The sequence below is a fragment of the Diabrotica undecimpunctata genome, chromosome 6, assembly GCF_040954645.1.
Source record: "Diabrotica undecimpunctata isolate CICGRU chromosome 6, icDiaUnde3, whole genome shotgun sequence".
In the NCBI taxonomy this organism is placed as follows: domain Eukaryota; kingdom Metazoa; phylum Arthropoda; class Insecta; order Coleoptera; family Chrysomelidae; genus Diabrotica; species Diabrotica undecimpunctata.
The window spans coordinates 129,622,427-129,642,109 of NC_092808.1; the positions used below are offsets into that span (position 1 = coordinate 129,622,427).

The 19,683-nt window shown below is 32.9% G+C and overlaps 2 protein-coding genes across 2 annotated transcripts in view; one reads left to right on the top strand and one right to left on the bottom strand.

Moving 5' to 3' along the window:
* Positions 1 to 952: 952 nt before the first annotated feature.
* Positions 953 to 1,387, top strand: LOC140444612 (uncharacterized). The gene has a single exon (XM_072536373.1). The coding sequence runs from the start codon at positions 953 to 955 to the stop codon at positions 1,385 to 1,387; it is 435 nt and encodes a 144-aa protein (XP_072392474.1).
* Positions 1,388 to 5,995: 4,608 nt separating this feature from the next.
* The window catches only part of LOC140443894 (cytoplasmic aconitate hydratase-like), a 90,787-nt gene continuing 77,099 nt past the window's right edge, over positions 5,996 to 19,683 (bottom strand). Inside the window, exons 10-15 of the mRNA XM_072535400.1 lie at positions 15,767 to 16,076; positions 13,325 to 13,681; positions 13,045 to 13,270; positions 12,736 to 12,901; positions 10,410 to 10,532; positions 5,996 to 7,441 (exon numbers count right to left, since the gene is read on the bottom strand). Coding sequence (XP_072391501.1) covers positions 7,136 to 7,441; positions 10,410 to 10,532; positions 12,736 to 12,901; positions 13,045 to 13,270; positions 13,325 to 13,681; positions 15,767 to 16,076 — 1,488 coding nt within the window. The 3' untranslated portion in view covers positions 5,996 to 7,135. The remainder of the gene's footprint in view (positions 7,442 to 10,409; positions 10,533 to 12,735; positions 12,902 to 13,044; positions 13,271 to 13,324; positions 13,682 to 15,766; positions 16,077 to 19,683) is intronic.

The window sequence follows — 19,683 nt, forward strand, 5'->3', positions numbered from 1 at the left end:
TCATTTGTTGTTGTGTCGTTAACGCTATTTCTGTATTAAAAGTTATGTAAAAGTATATGTATACCCAACACCCTTGTCCAAACCAACAACAGACCACACCATGACATTAATAGAGTGAGAGTGTTTAACCCCTTCTACGAGGCAGTTTGGATGGATCCACTCCTATAGACGTCGTCGGAGGAATGCACTTTTGTCTACCAAAATCTGGAAATTGATTCATCGCAAACACATACCTGCAAAAATTTAGAATGTTATAAAAATTGATTGGCTAATTAGTTGGTCTTTTACCAAAGCCATCTAATTAAGCTGATTTTTATTTTATTAGCTATATACTTTGAAACACCTGAAATTGACGCTATATTTCTGTGAGGATGTTTGGCGTGATGTAATATAGTTTGTTCTTTCTTGGAGATAAGTCTGAAACCTTATCCATAATAAAAAAACAATTTCGAATTTGAATATTATTTTTTTAATTAATAGCCTTTCGTGTAATTGAATAGAATCATATTAAGTCAGTAACAAATACCAATCATCTGTTGATTATATGAATATATACTTCATCTAATTTACTTACCGTTGCACGTCATCCGCGTCCTAGCCCGTGAGGTCACATGATACCAACAAGAAATATTTAGGCGGTAGGTGTGTTCTTTTTTAGAATCACTTTGCCGAGTACACTGACATTACAGCCACTAGACATATTTTATTATATACGCGTAGAAATAATATTTAAAGATTTCTATTAATGTTAACTTAAAGAAATACACAATAATATGTTTCATTTAATTTTTATAAATGCATTATAAAGTGTTGTTACGAAGAACATTTGTTAGGAACACACTGTAACTGTAATCGAACAAAGGTGATATTTTGGCATAAATTGGTAACACTTATTTGGTGCTCACCAAACCGCCTTACAAGCGTGGTGTTTAAATGCCAAAACCCCCTCAGCATGAACAGACATTCAAGAAAACGGCCCTCGGTCCCCGGCAGCTCGCTAGTTCCCAACCAAGGTAGCGGTAGGACTCACGGACAGCGGGCAGAGGGAGCAAAGAATCCCCGGGTTGTAGGAGGCTACCAAGAACGACGAACGCTGCACATAATTACGTATAATATAAGAACCTTATCTAAGGATAAAAAAATGACGGAACTGGAGGAAGAACTCAAACATGTGAAATTGGATATTATAGGAATTAGCGAAGTCAAAAGAAGAAGTGAACATGAGGTCAAACTAAAATCAGGCAATATATTCCACTATAAAGGGGAAACAGAATCGACAACTGGAGTAATAGGTTTATTAGTACACAAAAAATTACAGAAACATATACAGAGCATTGACTGCATCTCCCCAAGAGTTATGTATGTATATAAATCTAAGACTAAATAAGAGATACAATCTTGTTATACAAAAAAGGCGATATTAGTAAATTAGAAAATTATAAACCCATCAGCCTCTTGACACATATGTACAAACTCTAATAGAGAAAGCCAATGCATATCACTTGAACTTATATATTGGGTTCGTTGATTATGAAAAGGCATTCGACTCCATAGAACTTTGGGCAATAGAGAGAGCTATAAACAACTGTAATATAGACTCCCGATACAGAATGCTCATACACAATATTTACAAGAAAGCTACAATGAAAATACAAATTGATGCGAAAACCAAAGCTATACCAATCAACAGAGGAGTTCGCCAGGGAGATGTTATCTCACCAAAGCTATTCACACTTGGACTTCAAGACATGTTCAAAGACATTAACTGGGCAGATAAGGGAGTAAATGTTAATGGAAGAAAACTGAGTCATTTAAGATACGCTGATGACATTGTAATATTCGCTACAAGTTTCGAAGAACTACAGATTATGATGACGCAACTATTTCAAGCTTCGGAAAAAGTAGGTCTTAAGATGAACTTGGAAAAAACAAAAATAATGACAAATACACCGAACATTCCAGGATTTGGAAAACTGAGTTGGATCTTGAAAAGCACTAAAATAGAACAGTATTTGAAAACCAGAATTTACGATCAGTGTATCCTCCCTATACTCACGTATGGTTCACAGACGTGGACACTCACCAAGTCCAATATGGATAAAATAGTAAAAGCACAAAGAGCGATGGAAAGATCAATGCTCGGGGTGAGACTTATAGATAAAAAAAACAAACAAATGGATTAGAAACAAAATCAAAGTAAAAGATGCAGGAGAACATGCTGCCAAATTAAAATGGAGCTTCGCAGGACACAATGCCCGACTGAAGGATAAGAGATGGAACCACGAAATACAACAGTGGAGGCCATGGTTAGGAAAGAGAAGCAGAGGAAGACCACAAATGAGATAGGCTGATGACATTAAGAAGATCGGAGGACACAACTGGAAGCAAGTGGCGCAAAATAGAAGACACTGGATTGATTTGGGGGAGGCCTATGTCCAAAGCTATGCTGTGTTTGTATGCAGGAGTGAGTGCGTGGTTTGATCTTATTCTGTTTATTGTTTTTATAAATAACCTATTTGTCTCATATTTAAACCATCTCTCATTGGGAATTAGTGGTTGGAAAGTTCTAAAGTTTATTCCAGTTGTACTTTGGTTGTATAAACGTTGCCATCTTTGTTTGCAATTGTTTCTGCTGATATATCTATGTCTGTTACTGGTAGAAGTATGTTGTTTATATTATGTTTGGTTAAAGCTGCAGATTTAGCTAATTTGTCGACTTCTTCATTTTCTAATATTCCAGAGTGTCCTTTTACCAAACAAATAATAATCGAGCAACCTGCGGAAATAATATCATAATGTAACCTCTTTATTTCTGTCAATATGGTTTAGGTTTTTTGTGGTTTTAATAGAAGTGAGTTTGTCCACAATGCTTCTACAATTGGTCAGAATGATATAATTATTCATACCAATAGAGGCTATATATTTTAACGCAAGTAATAAAGCTGATAGTTCGGCAGTATATATTGAAGCTTCATTGAGCAATCGACATGATTCTTTGTAATCAGAATTCCAATGATATATTGCACAACCCGTTTTATTTTGAATTTTAGAGCCGTCAGTAAAAATATATTGAAATGCAGGCCACTTATCTTTAATTATTTTGTTGATCATACTTCCTGGAAGGTTTGAATCCATATAATATGTTTCTATTACCTTGGAGAAGAGAGTCTTAGGAGGTTGAGTATAAATTGGTGGTATTTTATTTTGATACAATTGTTCTTCAAATATTGTCAATGTCCTATAACTTTCAACGTATATGGGAGTTTTTTTGTTACGCCAATATTTGTGGTTTAAGGCTGTTTTATCGGTGCACCAAAACCTAGGGACAGTGTTTTCTCTGTTATTTACCGACAAAATGTCTCGAAATTTGGACACGTTATTCGAAATTGTGTTGCCTTTAAAATGATGGCTTTACTTTTTTGAAACTTCTGTTGAAAAATTGGATTATACTGTTTAACGTTCTATTATAACCAAACTTTTTACGCCCATCACTTGAAAGAGTTTTTTTTTTCTGTAATCGTTGATTTTTGTTTCACCTTTCTGTGTCCAGTAATAATCGAGGAAAGCGTGTTCCAACTTTGAAGAAAATTGTTAAAAAATACTAAAATCTAATAGTGAAACGTGTTACTCATCATTGGCGCTTAGTTTCATCGTTATCGCCTTCGTGACGTCAAATCTCATGAACGTACGGTCAGTTACTTCGTGTTAAAACTACTTTGAATGGAGAATACTGTATTTGTTGTCATTAAAGTACCCGTCGGCCGGCGGCACTGAGGAAAGATGGTCTGGCGTAAGCAGGGTAGAAAAGTAAGTGATACGCCCATTTCAAATCGCAGTGTGCTTGAACTGCTAAAACAGCCTTAAGTCTAATATATTCAAGTTACGAATATTTTTTAAATAACTGAATTTTTTTGATATAGCTCTAGCTACAAACTTATCTTTACAAAACTGTGTGCGTAGTGTAGGAGTGGCTCTTTAGCTTCAATTTCAATAATAGTAATAGGAGTAGATTTTAAGTAACCAAGACATAGCCTCAAACATTTATTCTTTTGGATTTCAATTTTATTAAGATGTTCTGTTGACGCAGACCCATATAAATGACAACTATAGTCGAAAATTGGTCGAATCATTGAGCGATAGAGTAGCAATGCAATATTCGGGTCAGCTCCCCAACTGGTTTTACAATAAGTACCTGAAAAGTGGTTTTAGATCGGATGCTAGTTGAACAGATTTGATGTCTGATTTTGTTGTAAATGCTTCTTTTGCAGCAGTATCATTACCTAAAATGCTAACGTGTGAAGGAATCCAGATTAATGTTATGTTTGTTCCAAAAGAAGTGAGACAGTTTGTTGCTTCATGTATGGCATGAACTAATGGATGTTCGGAATATATATCTTTAGTCGAGTCGATGCAGAACATCGAATTTGTACATATTGCAGTGCTCTTGGCTTTAGCTTGACTACATAAGCCTTTTAATGCTTGTAGGATGGCGTACAGCTCTTCTGTGTGGATAGAGGTGGATTGTGGAACGGAGAACTTCTGAATGATACTAATTGAAGTTGTTACAGAATATCTGACACCTGTCTCAGTTTTAGATGCATCTGTGTAGAGAATCTCGTCATATGAGTTTGTGTTGACCACCTCTAGGAAGATTGCCTCCGAATTTGGCTGTTGGTTTAATTTTTCTGATAATTATTAAGCGAAAGGTTAATTTTTGGTATTTTATTAATCCAAGGAGGACTTGATAACAGTTTATGAGTATTTGTTATTGAAAAATCCACAGGTCGTGAAAGTGGAAGTAAAATTTGAGGTAATGTCTAGTATTTATTGTTAGGCTCGCAATTATAGGGTTTGTATATTAGCTGATTTTCTTATAGGATTGTTTTGATTCGAAGACACTCTAGCAAAGTATGTCAAAAGAAGTTGTTGCCTGCGAAGCGATAGGGGAAGTTCACTGTTTCACAGCGAAGACTTTCGGCGGGACTGGATCTGAAAGCTCCGAGACATAATTATAATGCGGTATTCTGAAGAATGGCAAGAGTCCTTAAATAAGTCTTTGATGCTGACATGTATACAAAGCATCCATAATCCAGTCCAGAGCGAATGAGAGATCTGTATACCTTAATTAGGATATCTTCATCAGCTACCCAGTGTTGGTTTGCTAGAGATTTTAATAGATTTAATCTAGTTAAGAATTAGCTTTGACGTTTGTAATCTGTAGCTTCCATGTTAGTAGACTATCAAAAAAAAATGTTTATTGTGCCGTCATTAAAAACGTAAATATATTAAGAGATTTACGATGGTATGTGTATAATAGGAAGACCTTTGTAATCCCTCCAGGTAGAAATATCGTAAATATTTTCAACTGAAAATGCATAGACTTAAAACGACTAACAGGGCAAGGCCCCGGTAAATGTAAATTTGATAAAATATGCAAATAAATGCCCGAAATCTTAAAAAAAATGCAAATATTACGAATTCACAAAAAAATGCAAGTTGCATGTTATCCACCCTTTAGTCATTAGTATATCAAGTATACACATAATTAAATATAACGTCGACTCCGAATAAGTAAGTGTAGAGGAGCTGTACTAGACAGATTACGTCTTCGTGGTTTGACAGGGCCTTTTTGATTTATCCTTAATATCATAAAAAATAAAAACAATATACAGCGCTCGAGTTTAGTTGCCCAATTTGTTTGTAAATGTATGTTTTCTTGAAACCGGAAGTATCAAAAACTTGGTTTACATACAATTTCCCCCACACAACCATTATTTCTGAGATAAATTCAAATTTGTCATCAGTTTTCATGTATCTGCCGAAGTTATGGATAGATAAACGGCACCAAGCTGAAGAATCGACTTTTTTTTTTAATTTGACCGCTTGACTTAACACTCTCGCTGTAAATTACTATGGGAATAGATGAATAAGGAAGTGGTCGGTGAATGATCCAGGATTTTATTTTAGTACATACAAAAAAATAACAATTTATATATTTTCAACATATTAATATATTAAAAATGTAAACCCAAACAGCTTACCACCAAAAATAAAACAATTGCTTATATTAAGTTACTTTTTATTATAAAGTACGTCACATAGCATTTAGGCACAACCAAAATATTATTTAAGTAATTTTATTATAAATAAACAGATAAGCACGATTTATTTCAATTAATATTGAAACTGGATGAAAAATTTTATTTTTCATCCAAATAATTTTGACCTGCCTAAAGCCTTACAGGTTTTACTAAAAACAAAGTATAAAAAGTAATAAAATATTTGTTAAGTCGCTACTAAAAAGATATATTGCCTTTTTCAAAAACCGATACAGTCACTAATAAGTTAATCGATATAAAATGTACGTAGACAGAAACAGAAAGTCTTCCAAAATTTTCTTAAAAATTGGCATACCAAATTGTTAAGTCTCACTATACAACATTTACTTGATGTTAACAGAAATCCGATAATCAACAGAAACAGCTTGTTACACTTCGAGGTTATGTGCACTTATCTATAAAAATATCGCAATATTCAAATCATCGCAATTTTAACATCCACGTAGCGTGATCATATATCATGATAAGCCATGTTCTTTTTCTGTCAGATTTAGCGATAACATTAAACCGAAAACGGATATTCCTATTAGATCACAATATGGCACAAGACAAAACAACTGCTTTTTGTTCTTTTGTAAACGTTTAGTGATCTTACTAGAACAAGACAGTTACACAAATATTGTAGTTAGTCAAATTGCAAAGACATTAGTATTTATTCTTTTATAAATCCAGAAGTTTGTCTATTAATTTGATTAAATATTATATATAGATTTTAAAATGACCGTCATTAAATAATAAGAAGATCAGAAGGGAGACTAGACAAATGATGGGAAAGTGAAGTCAGTTGCAGATGAGTGGTATGCGAACGTCAATGTTAAAGGCAGGTATTACAGATATTACAGTTTTAGATGTAGCACAATTAGAAGCAAGACAAAAGGATTATTTATCCAAAATTTAAAAATAAAATACTTAAAACCTATTTTATTTAGTCTATATATATCTTTGATTCTTATTAGTAGCTGCGATTTTCATGGTTTAGTTTTAAGTTTATATTGCTATAAAAGTATATATATTTTTTAAGATTTCCGAACCATATTCCTAACCATGTAATTTAGAATTCCTCCATTTTGATAAAACAATAAATCTACTTCTGTGTCGAACCTTAAGATGACGTCGAAAGCCTTTCCCGTGTCGGTGGTTACTTTGATGAGTTGGCCTGGTTTGATATCTTTGGGCAAATCGAAACTGTAGTTTTCTTTACCAGTCAGACCTAAAGATTCGGCACCTTGGTTTGGTAGGAACTGAAGTGGTATGAGACCCATGCCTACCAAGTTCGAGCGATGAATTCGTTCAAATGATTCGGCAATTACTGCTTTCACGCCCTAGAAATAAAAAGTTTATTTATATCTAAACCATACTACTTTCACACCCTAGAAAAGAAAATAAGTTTCTTTATATCTAATCAACTATATTTAAAAAAATTATGTCCATGATTATTTCTGGAGGAAAATCAACATAGCGTCATCGAAGTATATTCCTACAGTCAAAAAGCATATTTATGTACATTTAGAGAAATCAAACGATGTCTACTTAGCGAAACCGAATTCAAAGGACGGGAGAGATTTTTGTTTTGGTTCAGAGCAGTGACTATACCGTTCTGAAGAGACCTAAGAAGGTCGAAATACGTATCAGCGGTTGTTGCTGCACTGTATCAAAACAAAAATCTAATACCGTCATTCTGTTATGTACATTTATATTTAATTAGTTGGCAATAAAACAATAAAAACTTTTGTTTCCAACACTTCCACAAAATTTTCTCCTTTCCTTTTTCAAGTATTTTTGTTATGCGTCTACACTTTATAGTCTGTAACCGAATATGTTGAGGAGGGAGAGCTGTTTGTCTCAAGTTGGTCATTCAGAATTATATATGTATTTTATAATTTGTTAATTTCCATAGATTCTAATAACGATAGCTTAAGACCTTTATTTTGAATGTGAAGAACTTGAAATTGATTGTGTGTGAGTGAGTGAATAAATATAAGATACGGATTGGTCAAGTTGTCAGTTAGTACCTGTAAACAAACCAGTTATATCGTATCGTCTAAGTATCTCCACCGATATGAAAACTGTTTGAATATGGGATGTTTTAAAATCTTTGTTTTTAGATGATCCATGAAAATATCTGATAGTAATAGGCTTAGAGGATTACCCATGATAAGTCCTGCACTGTTATTTGTATATATTTGATTATTAAATTCAAAGTAGTCTTCATTTATGCTTTCAAGATGTAAAATTTCAGACGTAGTGATTGGATTTGTTATACTATGGTCTAAAAAGTTTTTTACTAGAACAAGTTTTTGTAGGCGGAATACTAGGAAAAATATTTTTACATTATGAAATTATTCTGCAATTGTTGGGCAATCGAAAATGTTTTATTTTATTAACTAGTTACGGTAAATATTTACAAATAACATATCTGTATATACGAATTTTTTCTTCTCCTACACCTATTAGAAAGAAATGAGGCACTGGAAAAAGGCCATGAGAAGAACCAAATACATTATATCTGTAGCATTCGTGAATATTGATAACAAAAAGAAGGAAGTGGATAAAAGAAGTGGGGAAAAGGCATAAGAATATGAAAAGTAGGAAACTTACCGACCCCAAATTCAGTAAGAGGCTTCTTGGTCAAGAGGAAGCAAATTGCAAGACTCTAGGAATAAGAAGACCTATTCAGTAAAATAAAATTACCAATAATACCCAAATTCAGTAGAATTCTTATTTACATCTATAGGAATCTCTCTACCAATTTTCAAGGCTAGAAGTTCTCGAACTTGTCCTTCTAGACAAATAAAAGGCATTAGAATTTGAAAAGAAAAACATGTATTGATCTAAAATTCAATAGGTTCTTCCTTGCACCCGAAGAAACCTATGCTGTCCCTTTTAAAACTCTAGGACTTTCCGTCAAAATGTTATCCCGCAGACAGGCGGACAAAAGATCAAACAACGATACTATTTCAATCCTGAATAATTACAACTTAATAAGTTACTTGCATTACATTAATAGATTTCATGATAACACCAACTTCCGATATTTCCCCATTGAGAAGACATATTTTTTTCAAGCTTGAATATTCAAAGAATGAATGAATGAATGAAGAATGAAGTTCAAAATATCTTATTTGGTATTTTCTAGGTATTTCCGAGAAATGTTGGTATTGTGTTGCTTCAGAAGCTTTTTTTAAGAGAAGAGATGCGTATTCACAAAAAAAAGAGTTTTTCTTGAGAATATCATGGAAAGATATTGAAATGAGCAATGTCTTATTTTTCGAAATATTCTAAATCGGAGCTTAAAAATAAACCTGTCAGTGCTATAAATAGTACGAAGTTTGTAAAAAAATTATACTTTCAAAATGGACAACTTAACATTTCACTCTTCAACAATAAAATTTAAATAACCCAACTTCCTGCATATATCTGTTTTCCATTTTCGAGGTACCAAATGTTGCAAAAAAAACGAAGGGCCTTTTGTAAAAATCTTTCGTTTACCACCACTTAATTTAGATATTTGTATAGTTGGTTGCCTATCAGTACCCACAAAATTTTAAAAAAATTCAGTCCATCTACATTAATAAAAAATTTTCAAATTTCTTAACGTAAATTTAGGATAAATTCATAATTTAAACTACAACATTGATGGTTGCTACTGCTATTTTATTATAATTTTAACTTATTCAATTTTAAACATTGCTGGCTACTGTCATATTTAGACAAATACCCCAAGTTACATTGACTGCTTTGTTCCAACTTCCGTTCTAACATGTCATTATTGTCATTTCAATCAGTTGCTATTAATCATGATACTATGTTAGTCATAGTATCATGCTATTAATAAGTCCTCGTAGACACTTTGTCTCAGGACCAACAACCTCCAGTGGAGCATTACGTTGCCATGTTATCTATTCAAATTGTAACTTAAACATCATAACATAATATCTACATTCAAATTAAAAAACATTTAACGGATTTTTTCCCAAATATTTAGTGACTCAAAACATGTACATTTAATAAGTATTAACCACATTTTGTATTAACCTTGGTCAAAATTTTAAATTTCATGTTTTCTTTAAATACAGTGGTTATATACTTTTAAGACACACTGATGATGGAACATTAATTCCGAAAACGTTCAAAAAAAATTATATACCTTTTATAAAGGATTTTTAAATAAATTTTTTGTGATACATGGTATACAGCCAGCTATAGGAACTTAGTTTCCTTGTGTATTTTTTAAAGTTATATTAGTTTACATAGTAAACATAAATCCGGTATGAAAAATCCATAACTTACCAATAAAAATGGACCTTTTGCCGCCCAATCTCTACTAGATCCTGATCCGTAGTCTTTACCAGCGATAATAATCAGGGGTGTATTATTCTTCTTATACCTTTCGGCAGCATCAAACACATCCATCTAAAATAGTTGAATAAATATAGAAAATAATAATTTTGATATAAATAAAGTTAAAATAGAAAATATACGACACTAGATGCGTAACAGGTTTTACAGGAGTAGGACAATTAAAATTTGATAATTTTTTAAAAATTTTGGTTTCAGAAACCACTTTGGAACCAGAAAAGGTTATGTTCCAAAGATATAAAAATATGAAGCAACCGATATATTCATATATATATATATATATATATATATATATATATATATATATATATATATATATATATATATATATATATATATCATATGGGAATTAATGACCAAAACCTGCTTATTATCAAAAATTTTTATTGGCATCAATGTGAAAATATACGAATTGGTCAGAACACGCAAGAAGTAGTAGAGATACGATTTGGAGTGAGATAGGGGTGTATTTTATCGCCTCTACTTTTTTAATATCTACTATCTACTCCGAATTTATCTTAAAAGGAGCCTTTAGATGAAGAGGTAAGCATTAAAATCAATGGAATTAATGTCAACAATCTCAGATACTCGGACGGCACGGTACTGATTGCTTCCAATGAAAAAGAGTTGCCACGTCTTAAACAGGGTGACCGAAGCAGGTGATGCATATGAGCTAAAACTTAATACTGATTAGATAAAACTTATGGTTGTCAGCAAAACGGTATTAAGAGTTAAGTAATATCATCTATTTGGGTGCCAACGTTAACAATAACTGGGATATGGTAAAAGAAATAATAATAATAAGCATTGAAAAGGCCAGTGCCACCTTTTATAAACTAGAGCAAATTATAATTAATAGAGATATTACATAAAATCGTAAAATCAGATTAATACACTGCTACATATTTTCAACATTGCTGTATGGCATGGAGAGCTAGACCCTTACAGAGATACTAATGAAAAAATTGGAGGCCTTTGAGATGTGGATCTACCGGCGAATATTACGGATAAGTTGGATTGATCGAATATAGAATAAAATAGTTTTGCACCAAATGAAAGAGCACAGAAATAACGAAAATAATACAAAATCCAGCGAGGTATAACCTTCTAAACCTCATAATACAGGGCAAGATTACAGAAAGATGAGGCCCAAGCCAAGGAAGAACATCCTGGCTCCGAAATCGCCGAGAGTGGCGCCAAGAGACATCCACTAATCTGTTTAGGGCTACCGTAAACACAGTTATTATTGCTAATAATATTGATAATATGAACGTTCAATAATCGGACAAAGTACTGAAAGAAGAAGATTGTATTGGTATCTTCCATTATAATCCAGTGATTCCAATAGTTATTATTAGATATCATCTTATAATTCTTTATAGCATCTTTCTCTTCAACAGTCTTCTCTTTTTGCTAATAGGACACCTACGTGCGATAATTGAGATTTTCTGTTTCTTTCCATCCTCTGTATGTATTATTCGTAGAAGGCTACCCGCTTTTACAAAACTGGTAATTTTTCTACTCTTGTACAGCTCTTCCAGATCTTCTTTGTTTTTCTTTTGCACTGGGTTCCCTTAATATTTTCCCCCAAAAAATTAAAAATGACCAAGACAATGAGAAATAATAATTGTAGATATCGAACAAATCAATATAAAAAATAAAAGTAAAATGTAGCAAATTGGATCACATAATGAGAAATGAAACCAAATATATTATTAAAATGCATTCTGCAAGGAAAAGTACAGGGCAAGAGAGACACCGCGCCGGGAAAAGACGAATATCCCGGTTAAATAACTTAAAAACCTGGTTTGCAAAATCCACCATAGGACTACCAGGGGAGCAACAAATAAAAGTATCATTGCCAGAATTATTTCTTTATTCGATAACTGATAGGCAATAGAAAAAAAAGTTAAACAGCTTCAAATAGATTATTATTTAGTTGGGTGACAATACTGATGGCTTTTTAAACGTTTTCAAAAGTCGAATCCATCACTTATTTAAATGTTAACATTAAATTTTAGTTCTAACTTTTGCTTTTAATGATTTTTCAGGTTATGGTCGGTATTTACATCAGCACTTGGATATGTTTTAGTAGTCATGACTGTGTTAAGGTGTTTATTATTAATTAAGATATGAATTTGATCACGAATTATCTCTTAGAATTATTAGAGTGGTGAGATGCATGTTAAAGATATATTAAAACTCAAGAAGGAAATTTTGATATGACGAATAAATGTATAAAACTTATAATACCTACCTCTTCGTTAGTTGGTAAATATATAGTTCTAGGACCTGCCTTACTCATGAATTTATTTACTAATCTGATGTTAGCGAAAGTTCCTCTTGCCATTACGTCATCATTACCTCTTCTTGATCCATAAGAATTGAAATCTTTTGGTGTTAAACCTCGTTGTGCCAAATATCTAAAAGTACATTATAATTAGTACAAAAAGTTCAAACTAATGGCTATGTGCGTTATGTAGATGGAATATAAGTAGATTAAAATAATGTGTGTAGGAAAATCAATGAAATAACACACGGAGCAACATTTTTGAAACATCTTTACCTAGCAGCAGGACTTGTTCTTCCAATTGATCCTGCAGGACTAATATGATCAGTGGTCACAGAGTCTCCTAAATATAGTAAGACCTTGGCGTTCTGTAAATGTTTTCTTTCGGGTAGATCTTGAGTCATATCATCAAAGAATGGAGGTTTCTTAATATAGGTAGAAGCAGTATCCCAAGGATATACCAATGCCTCGGGAGCCTCGAGTTTTTGCCAGTTTGTAGATCCTTAAAATAATAACATATTATACACAAATTGATTTTAAAAACGCGTCAACTTACCGAGCTGAATTTTTGCATAGACTTCCTTAAACATAGCAGGAATAACATGTTTTTGTTCGACAGCATGAATTTCCTTTCTAGTGGGCCAAATATCCCTCAAGAATACATTTGAACCATCTGGCCTTTGACCTAACGGTTCAGTTTCGAAATCTATATCTACTCTGCCTGCGATAGCGTAAGCGATTACCAATAAAGGACTGGCTAAATAATTGGCTCTAGTATTAGGATGGATACGTCCTTCAAAGTTTCGATTTCCTGAGAGGACACCGCAACAAACTAGTTCGTTATGTTCGATGGCATTTACTAGGTTTTCGTCGATTCCGCCGCTGTTGCCGATACAAGTCATACAACCATAACCTAAAATATAAAGAAAATCAGTCAAGATAAAATATTTAACAACATATATAAACATTTGTGCGAAACCTATAGGCAAATGATATAAACTAAGAACAACAACAAATAGATTTTAGAAAAATAGATAAACTAGTCTCAGGAATCATGTTGTGCATCCAATCTTGAGCACCTTGAATCCAGTTGTGCTGGAGGCGCTTGATGTCCGACCATCTTGTTGGAGGACGTCCTCTATTACGATAAGATGTTCCTACTCCATACGTTAGAACTAGAAGTACACATTCATCAAAGACCTTCCTTTTCAACCACATGGGAAGATCTGATCTAAAGATTTCCCTGAGTTTTCCTCAAAGGTATGTCAAAAGGTTTATCCTGAGGTATCTCAAAAAATATGATTTTCGCTCAAGAGTAAAGTACCTTTATATTTCACAATATTGAAAATTGTTATTAAGGAAAGTTGATTTTTTGTTGTTTGTATGATTTGAACTACTTCTTCATAACTCGGATTTTCAATGTGCTGCTCCGCCGTAAAATATATTGTCTCGTTTTGATCATTTCCATTGTCTGCATTTAGGTTTTCCTCAAAGTATTCTTTCCATCTCATTATAATTTTTTGTTTCTCTGTTAGTAGTTCTCCGTCCTTGTCTTTGCATATTGTCAATTTTGGTCTAAATGACTGTGTGCTTTCTTTTCTTCTTTTATAGCATTTTCTGCTCTCATGTCTGTTGTTATGTTCTAGGATTTCTTGTACTTGCATTTTCAAAGCCTCTCTTTTTTTCTTTTGCATATTCTAGTCGCTTGTCTTCTCTTTTCGTTATAAATTTCTCTGCTATTTCTTGCGTTTCTTTGAAGTTGGTTAAGCCTAGCTTGATTTTTTTCCTCTACTGCAGTTCTGCATGCATCATCATACCATTCCGCATTTCTTTGCCTTTTGGCTTTTCCGACAGTTTCCTCAGCAGATTCCGTTATTATTGTTTTTAATTGTCTCCATTCTTCCTCTGAAGTATCTTCCTCTCTGATTCCGTTGAGTTTTACTTGGTGAGTATTTTGATATTCTTGTGTGTCTGTTGGACTTTTGAATCCTTCAACATTCCATTTTTTAATTTGGCTATTTTCCCCTTTGCACTGTCGCGATTTTCTGCCGCAATTTTGCCTCCACAAGATAGTGATCTGAGTCAGAGTTCGCCCCGCGATACGTTCTGACATTAGTTATGTCTGTTGCCCATTTTTTACTTTACATTACTCATTTTTTACTAATATTATTATTTTGAATGATCATTTTCGTCTCTTTTGATTCAGAAACACATGATAACCTTATTGTTTCTAAATGTTTTCTATCAATTTTGCAACTTAAACACGTGATTAATACATGTGCATTTATTTCGCAAATAGGAACATACATAACTAGTGTAACTTACATAACATTATTACTGGAAATAAATATTTATTTTTCCCTCATTCTACTAATGCCTCGATATATGCACCTTCTCGTTCAATACATTAAATTTCCATTAAATTTGAAACTTTCTGTCTTGAAAATAGCTTCCGATTTGAAATTAAATTATGTAAAAGTTTTATATGGTAATAGAAACACGTTCGTGGAAAATTTTCAGTGCTCAAATGTAATCAGATATACTTGTGAAATCGAAATTACTTGATAATATCTTTATGAGCTGGAAAAAACAGTACTATAGTCAAATGAGATACAGAACGCCGTAGCTTTCTATTTGCTTCGATAATTATCTTTCAATTATAATAAGTTAATTTGTTTAAATCGGTATTACTTTCGAATCGATTCGCTGCTACACTTCCTAAATTTAAATGTAAGAAAAATCAAATACACTAGTGTTAGTACAAATTATAACTTCCTTTTCGCGTCCTCTTCCCCTTGGTGGGATTGCTTGTCACCACTTTTTTTAAAATTATTTCTACTTTTCTATTTACCTTTCTTATTGCAGAACGATTATTATAGGTTTAAATATTGATTAAGTATCACACATTGTTTTAAATATATAAATACAGTATCCAACAACTTTTAGGATTATCAGTTGACGAATTTATAAGGATCTCGTAAGCTATATAAGTACGTACCTACAATGTCAAATCCTAACTTTTCTAGTGGAGGAATAACTCCCGATTCTGTAAGATAGTAAGTAACTACTCCGGATCCAGGCGACAAACTGGTTTTGATGTATGGAGCGACGCTCAAACCAGCAGCAACTGCATTTTTAGCCAACAAGCCAGCTCCTAACATAACACTCGGGTTGCTTGTGTTAGTACATGAAGTGATTGCTGCAATGACAACGCTGCCGTGGCGTAACTCATATTGTTTACCATCAAACATGAATTTTCCAACTGCGTTGAGTTTTTCTGGTTTTAGCCCGAAACCTTTGAATCCGATCTGTAACAAACAAAAAAATTGTAAGTATGTATTCAAATATGCTCGCAATGTAAACTTATCGTACCCGTTACTTAAAAAAATGTTCGAGTTAGTCATTGATGATGTCAATTAGATATAAATATAGTTAGAAGAGATCCAATACAAAAATTTCGGACGAAATAGCATTAGACACCTTAGACGCTGAAAAATTCATTGTCTGACTAAGAGTATAGTAAAACTAAGAGTAAGTTTCTTTTAGCAGCATTCGATATAAAAAAGACGTTTTCCTTTAAACATTAAACATTAAAACCAAAGCATGTGATATTGACATTCTACAGCCTAGGAGCAATTTACAAAGATCTAAGCTTTTGACGTTTGATGAATGAAATGATGAATGAAAAATAGGGAATACCTTAACTTATAGCCACTACTACATTTCTTTATCTTCGATATATTAAATCAGTAAGATTTGCAATAATGCAAGTATTTACCATTTGTATAAAGAAAAAAACAACTCTGAACTATACAAAATATACCAGGATCCGGATATTATAACATTTATTAAAATAGGACGGCTGCGTTGGATAGGACATGTAGAAAGAATGGAAGAAGGCGAAATACCAAACAAAATATTCAAACAGATGCCAGTAGGAAAAAGAACAAGAGAAAGACCGAAAGTGAGATACTTAGAACAAATAGAAAATGATATAACAACCTTAAAAATAAAAAACTGGAGAAAAAAAGAGAAGAATCCTGGAACAGGCCAAGACCCAAAAAGGGTTGTCGAGCCAGTGATGATGATGATAAAGAAAAAAATATACTCGCAAAAAATTATACTCCACCTATAAAGGATCTGCAGAACATTGTCGCGAGCAAATCTAATATAGCAAAAGAGCTTTTAACCAATATAAACGCTACAAAACTGTTGAGAATAAAATTGAATATAGAAACAACGTGCTATAGCCAAGAAGCCAACTAGAAATGACAAACGAAAGCCATGAACTCAATATGTATCAACATTAAACGTAAACACTACCATGACTGAAGTGTGGAAGAAAGTTCGAAGAATATCTGGATTAAATAGCAATCAGAATATTAAAAGCCTTGAGATAAATGGAAAGTTTACTAGTAATACTGAGATTGCCAAAATCCTTGCTAACACATACAAAAACCGATCCAGTAGTATTAATTATAAAAAATCTTTTATTAATTACAAACAACAACAAACAAATGTAAGTCGCATGTACGTCCGTGATTTAGTTAAAAAGTTTAAAGAAACGGGATCAGTGCAAAATAAAAAAAAAACGATGCCCCAAGATTATTGAATGAAGCATCCCAAATTGAGGTCCTTGGAAATTTTGCAATGGAGCCTACTACAGCAACACGTCAAGTATCTGCAATGACAGGACTTTCACATGTATCGGTTAGAAAGGTGTTGAAATTACATAAGTTTGAGTGAATTGAGTTTTGTGAACTCATGACTGAAAGAATTCGCGTTGAACCGAGAATGTTAAAAAATATTTGTTTCACTGATGAATGTACTTTTATGTTGAATGGTAATGTAAATAAACAAAACTGTCGGTACTGGAGTGATGCGAACCCTCGACGATTCAGGGAAGGTCACACGCAATGTCCTGAAAAACTGTATGTTTGGGCAGGAATATTAGGCGATGCTATAATTGTCCCCTTGTTCATACCAGGAAATTTAAGTGGCGACATTTGTGCAATTATGCATGAATTATTGCAAAATTATTATTATGCAAAGAGAACCAAAGAGACGATCAAGGCAACCTAGCTCTAGACGAAGATTTGCTGCACTTCCAACAAGATGGAGCACCTCCTCACTATGCAGCTTCAGTTAGGCACTAGTTTGATACTAATTATCTGAACAAATGGATTCTCTATTGAGCCACCGGGTTCACCAGACTTACCGCCACCTGACTTTTTTCTATAGGGTTACCTCAAGTCAGTTGTTTATAAAAATCAACTTGCATCACTTGGGGAATTGCGAGAAAGAATTACGCAAGCATATCGCGCTATTACTAGAACAACATTTGCCAAAGTTTGTACAGAATTTGAAAATAGGCTGTATTATTGTTTACAAAACAACGGAACCCACTTTAAATTTACATTTACTTAATTGATATTTTTAACAAATTTTTGTAGTTCAACAAAAACCTCATTAAATTTTCCATTTAAGCCAAAGTTTCACAATTATTGCTTCACCCTGTATAATTATTATTTATACCATTGGAGAGCATTTTTTATAGCCTTTTCAATGATTATCACAAGTAGGGGTTTGCAATTTAAGCTTTTTTGGTTGAGGTGGGTGGGGTCTAGGGGGTTGACAAGATGAATGTTTTCAATAAATTTTCGTTTGTCTGAATATTTAGTTGTAAGGGTTCGTACGAAAAAATAAATTGATACGTTTCTTAACACGTTCGCGACGACGTGTACCACCGGTAGTACAGGTTTAACTTTTCGTTCAGCCGCTTCTGGCCACCGGTGGTACACGGTACATTTCTATTTCTTAACTCTCTAAAACCTTGCAATTAATAGATATGTTGTTTATATTTATTTATTTATTTATTTACGGGATGTCCCCATTTTACAAAATTTAACAAAAATAAAATATGCTAACCATAATACCAGTACATACTAAAACTAAGTATTAAATAATGATTAAATAATTATTGTTAAACAAATGATTAAATTAAGTAAATTAAACAAATGATTAAATTAAGTAAATTAAATTTCCTGAAGATCTTAATAAAATGAAATGAATACTCCAAGTTAAATGTCACTCATTTTTGATTCCTAACATACTCAGTCAAACAGTGCTTAAATCTTACAGATTTTATATCCACCAGATCATGAAATTGGCTAAAGTCATTTCCCAGAATATGAATCCTGTTAATAGGAGAGAATTTGCCATAGTATGTGTGATAATGTTTTATAGAAAACAAAGACATGTCTCTAAAAATTCTAGTGTTACATCTAAAGTTGATAAGACTTAATAAATCAGAACAGTCAGTGGTATGGTCAAGTAGTTTATGGAGAAAAACTAGATCACATTTAGTTCTGTAGTCTTCTAAGGAACTGATGTTTAGCCTTGACCTTAGTTCTACCGAAGACATGTTCCTTAAATTTAATCTATAAACACAAATCCGGAGAAACTTATTTTAATTTTTTCAAGGGTGTGAATATGGGTAAAATAGTATGGTGACCATACTATAGAAGCATAAGACAGGATACTACGGACGAAAGTAAGATGTAAAATTCTATATGTGGGTACTGAAAGATCTCGAGAGTTTCTTGTGATAAAACTTAGATTTCGGTAAACTTTATTTGACAAATTGTTGATGTGGAGGATAAATGACAAGTAACTGTCAAATAACACTCCCAAATCTTTTATTTCAGTCAATCTTGATAAAAAAAATTTAAAAGTTCTGCCTTAATATCCTCAGAAAAAAGTTCATTCTTTTTAGAAAATATCCGACAAAAGTTCACAAACAAGTTTTCCCTTGCATTGTAGTTTTAAATTCAGAAGTTCAGATGTGTGAAGATATCCGCCAAAGCAACGTTTTCTGTGTCCAAGAGGAAGCCCAAATGGTCATTTGCACCTTCA

What these genes read in the sequence shown, in the direction of transcription:
- LOC140444612 (XM_072536373.1), top strand. Translation starts at nt 953, where the DNA reads ATGAACAGACATTCAAGAAAACGGCCCTCGGTCCCCGGCAGCTCGCTA.